This window comes from Lemur catta, chromosome 12 (assembly GCF_020740605.2).
Source record: "Lemur catta isolate mLemCat1 chromosome 12, mLemCat1.pri, whole genome shotgun sequence".
NCBI lineage: Eukaryota > Metazoa > Chordata > Mammalia > Primates > Lemuridae > Lemur > Lemur catta.
In genome coordinates this window covers 48,045,444-48,049,517 of record NC_059139.1, presented here as the reverse complement: position 1 = coordinate 48,049,517, position 4,074 = coordinate 48,045,444, and the positions used below count along the sequence as shown (strand labels likewise).

Here is a 4,074-nt window from a genome sequence, read left to right as displayed (position 1 = left end):
GTGGGTAGCGGCGCTCCGGGTGGGCCCTGCGTGCCTCGCTGAGTGGTGGAGTGGGATTTAAGGTCCTTTGGCCCGGTTTCTGCTCCTGGAGCTCGTCTTGCCCCGACGGGGGCGCTTCAGCTGTTGTGCGGGAAGGTCGATGCTGTTTCCCCTCAGAGGCATCTGGGAACGGAGGGCAGGAGTGAGGGGTGCTGAGCGGTAACTGTCCCCATGGGTTCTAGTCGTTTAAAACACAGGGGAAAAATAACCATGTGTCAAGCTTTATTGCTTTTAAGTAAGATTTTGATTAAGACGGGGCTGGGTAGGAAGGTGATGGAAGAAAACTTCTAGGTGTTTACTTACTGGCAACTGCCATCTCCCCCTGCTTCTAGTCCCTGCTTTGAGGACGGACTGGCACGCCCCCTCTTCTTGCATGCAGCTAGGACTGGTGAAGAGTGAGGAGACATCACCCTGCTGCCAATTTACACGTTAACTCGCTCTTCCTCTTGAGAGTTACATTTAAAATCCCAGACCCCTCTTTCCTTACCAGCCAGGTAATTACTAAGACGTCATTTTATATCTCTGGCAACAGAGAAGCACAACAAAAGTTTTGATCTTGTGGTTTCTGATAACTTGGATTAGAGAATACTGAAAATGTAGTGGACTGATATACATCTGCCACCCATTAAAACAAGCTTCACTTTTCTCCTTTGTTTCTGAACCTAGAAAGAGTAAGGAAATTTCTATTGTAGGGTTTCAAATAAATTGTCATACTTTGTTGGCATAAAACAGGCCAGATGGAAAATAGCATATTTTCCGAAAGTGCAATCATTGTTTTGTGTCTGCTGTGTCTATATTCAGAAACAACTTTTGAGGTCTGACCAGACTTATCAGCTCATTTATTTTTTATTAATAAATAATCAGGCCGGGCGCGGTGGCTCACGCCTGTAATCCTAGCTCTGGGAGGCCGAGGCGGGTGGATCGCTTGAGGTCAGGAGTTCGAGACCAGCCTGAGCAAGAGTGAGACCCCGTCTCTACTAAAAATAGAAAGAAATTATCTGGCCAACTAAAAATATATATACAAAAAAAAAATTAGCCGGGCATGGTGGCTCATGCCTGTAGTCCCAGCTACTCGGGAGGCTGAGGCAGTAGGATCGCTTAAGCCCAGGAGTCTGAGGTTGCTGTGAGCTAGGCTGATGCCACGGCACTCACTCTAGCCCGGGCAACAAAGTGAGACTCTGTCTCAAAAAAAAATAATAATAATAATAAATAATCAGCACCACCCTACTCCCCACTGCTGTTACCTACCAGGTCTGCAAACAAATCCTAAAGAACGATGTGAATGAAAATATATAATGGACCAAGTTACCACAGTGGTGGATTTGAAGTCAGAGAAGCGGCCATTCCTGGCTGCAGATATATGTGCTTATTTTATCCTCCCTAATTGGCTTACCTAAAGACAGTCATGCTGAGATTTAGTTTACTTAGGATGTGTATACACAGTGATACTCATTGAAGAAAGCTGAAATTTCCTTTCTACAATCTAGCTCCAACCTATATTTCCATTCTCATATTGCACTTTTCCTTGTATCTTTTCTACTTCAATTTCTTCATCCCTCATTTATTTTTCAGCCCACTCTGATCGAGACCTGTCCCACTTTCTGCTGAAATTGTTCAAGCAAATGTCACAGAAACTTCCTGATTGCCACATACAGGAGATTCTATCCAATCCTCATCTTTCTTTGGCATCTAACTTTGACTACTCCCTTCTCAAGATTATTGTGATGCTGCTCCCATAATTCTACTTCTTTTTCAATCTTCTTTGCTGAGTCTTCTTCTCTTTCCCTTTAGATGTTAATGGTTCTGGCTTTAAGCCCTTTCTCACTCACAGTAGTAGTCCTTAACTTTATTAAGGTTATGATTCCCTCTGAACACATTGGAAGGTAAAGATCCTCTTTCTAGAAAAATACACATATGCATTTACAATTAAAATATTGCATACAATTTGGGTGTGTGAACATCAGGATAAGCATTCTTTCTCACATAACTTTTTGTAGGTAATCTCATTCCCTTTTTTCAGCAGTTCTCATTATGCTAGCGATTCCTGAAACTGGGTCTCCAACCTATACCTCCAATGCAGGGCTCCCACACTGCTTAACTCCAGAAAGCACTGTTCACAGTGTAGCCATTGAGAATGGCAGACCTTGGAGTGGTGTGCCACACAGCCAGGTGTGGCCACGGACTGCATATCTGCAGCTTTACGTCAGTGCTTTAGAGGCAACCTCATACCTAAAACATCAGATATTGAACTCGTTGTCCTTCCTCCCAACCTGCTCATCTTCCTACATTCCTTGCCTTGGTGAGTGGCACCATCCGTCTAGTTACCCAAGCCAGAAATCTGGAAGCCATCAACAATTCTTCCTTTTAACCCCTTAACCAATTATTGACCATTATCTCTCATTTCCACTGCCATAACACAACTGTCTTGTAGTCATAACCTCCATACCCTTCCCACTGCTGCCTCCTAGATTCAGGTCCTCATTTATCTCCGTGATTACTACCCAAGGGAACATTTCTCTCTTGGACTACTGTAGTTGGCCCTCAATTGATCTTTCTTCAGTATCCCAGTCCATCATCAAATCTGCCTGAGTGATCTTTCTAAAAAACAAGCCTGATCATGTAACTACCTTTTAAAAACATTTTAATGACTTCTCTAGAATAGAGACCCAGCTTTTTAATATGACAAATCATCATCTTCCATGATCTGGCTGCTCCGTACCTTTTCATTTCATCCTTAGCAAGCCTTGCTTTGCACCCTTTGCTTCAGCCTTACCAAACTACTTGCTGTTCCTGGCATGTAAGTCCATGCCTCTGTGTCTTTGCTGTTGCTGCTTTACTACCTAGAATATTCTCATGCCTTTTATCCATCTTTCACTTCTCAAAACTTGAGTCATCTCCATAAAAACTTTTTCTGCCTCCTTTCCCACTTCTTTACACCCATGCAATCTCACCCTGTGAAAAGTGGCTACTCCTACCTCCCTACTTTGTACCTCTGTTATTTTAGGGTCTAACAGCAGTTTATTCATAAAGCAATCATTTGTATCATATACATGTCTGGCCCTCTCTACAGATTGTAAAGTCCTTGAGAACAAGGACTTCTTCATTTTACATTCCTTATCAATGGCTTACATGTACCTGTGTTTAGATAGGTTGAATAGTCACGGGTTTTTAAATAATTTGGTTACATGTCATTAAAAGTACTTTTATTATTATTATTATTATTATTTTGGTTAGGACTTTCTAACAAGTTTTCTATGCATATATTTGAATCTGTTGTTCTGTCTAAACTTTTCTTAAAATAATATTCCCAAAGATAAGTTTCCCAGGAAGGGAATTTGCACAAATTGTTCATTCTGTCTTGGGTCAGTATCTTACATGAAAGTGCACAGCACCCAGGTTGTCACACATTGCTCAAGAACAGTGTTCACAGTCTATTAGCCTCAACAGTCCCCACTGGGAATTTTCTAAAGAGCCTTTCATTCTTCTTTTCTCATGAAAAGAGCCTCCATTTCATGAAAGGTAATAACATTTATAAACTCACTAATGCTGAGACTGGGTCTTTAACTGTTTTTTCTTGCCCAGTGATTTTTGCCTGTAGGTACTCAATATGTTGAATGAGTGATTTTAACGTATCACACGAAGATTATTTGTTGGTTAGGATACTGTTGCACTTATGTGTATCTAGAAAGCATTTTATTTTATTTTATTTTAAATATCAAGGGAAAAAACTAAAATTAGCTTCTACTGTTTTATAGTATTTGTGCAGAATGACATCAGATGAGGAGAAATACTCACTTCCAGTTGTGCAAAATGAGTCTGATCGAGGCAGTTCTGTCTCTTCAGATCTTCAGGTAGGAAGAAATGTCTAAATTTGTCATGCCTTTTGAATTTTAAACAAGTAATATTTTAAGGGAAAACTAAGAATATGTTTTTTATTTGTTCGTTCTACCTACAAAGGAGTCTTTCAATTTATCAAACCTTGGGAATTACTTTACTAATTTTGGGAGTTACTTTACCTTGTTTTAACCTTTTACA

At 40.6% G+C, this 4,074-nt stretch overlaps 1 protein-coding gene across 6 annotated transcripts in view; it reads left to right on the top strand.

Moving 5' to 3' along the window:
- Nucleotides 1-4,074, top strand: part of POC5 (POC5 centriolar protein) — a 31,627-nt gene that overhangs the window by 130 nt on the left and 27,423 nt on the right. For 2 of the 6 annotated variants that reach the window (XM_045566420.1, XM_045566417.1), the window contains exon 2: nt 3,795-3,890. The exons of 1 other annotated variant lie outside the window; for it this stretch is intronic. In XM_045566420.1, the coding sequence (XP_045422376.1) occupies nt 3,807-3,890 (84 nt within the window). In that variant the 5' untranslated portion in view covers nt 3,795-3,806. Of the gene's footprint in view, nt 1-466; nt 534-2,317; nt 2,339-3,794; nt 3,891-4,074 lie in introns of those variants that run through there. 3 more of the 6 variants (XM_045566418.1, XM_045566419.1, XM_045566422.1) reach the window with 3 other exon arrangements.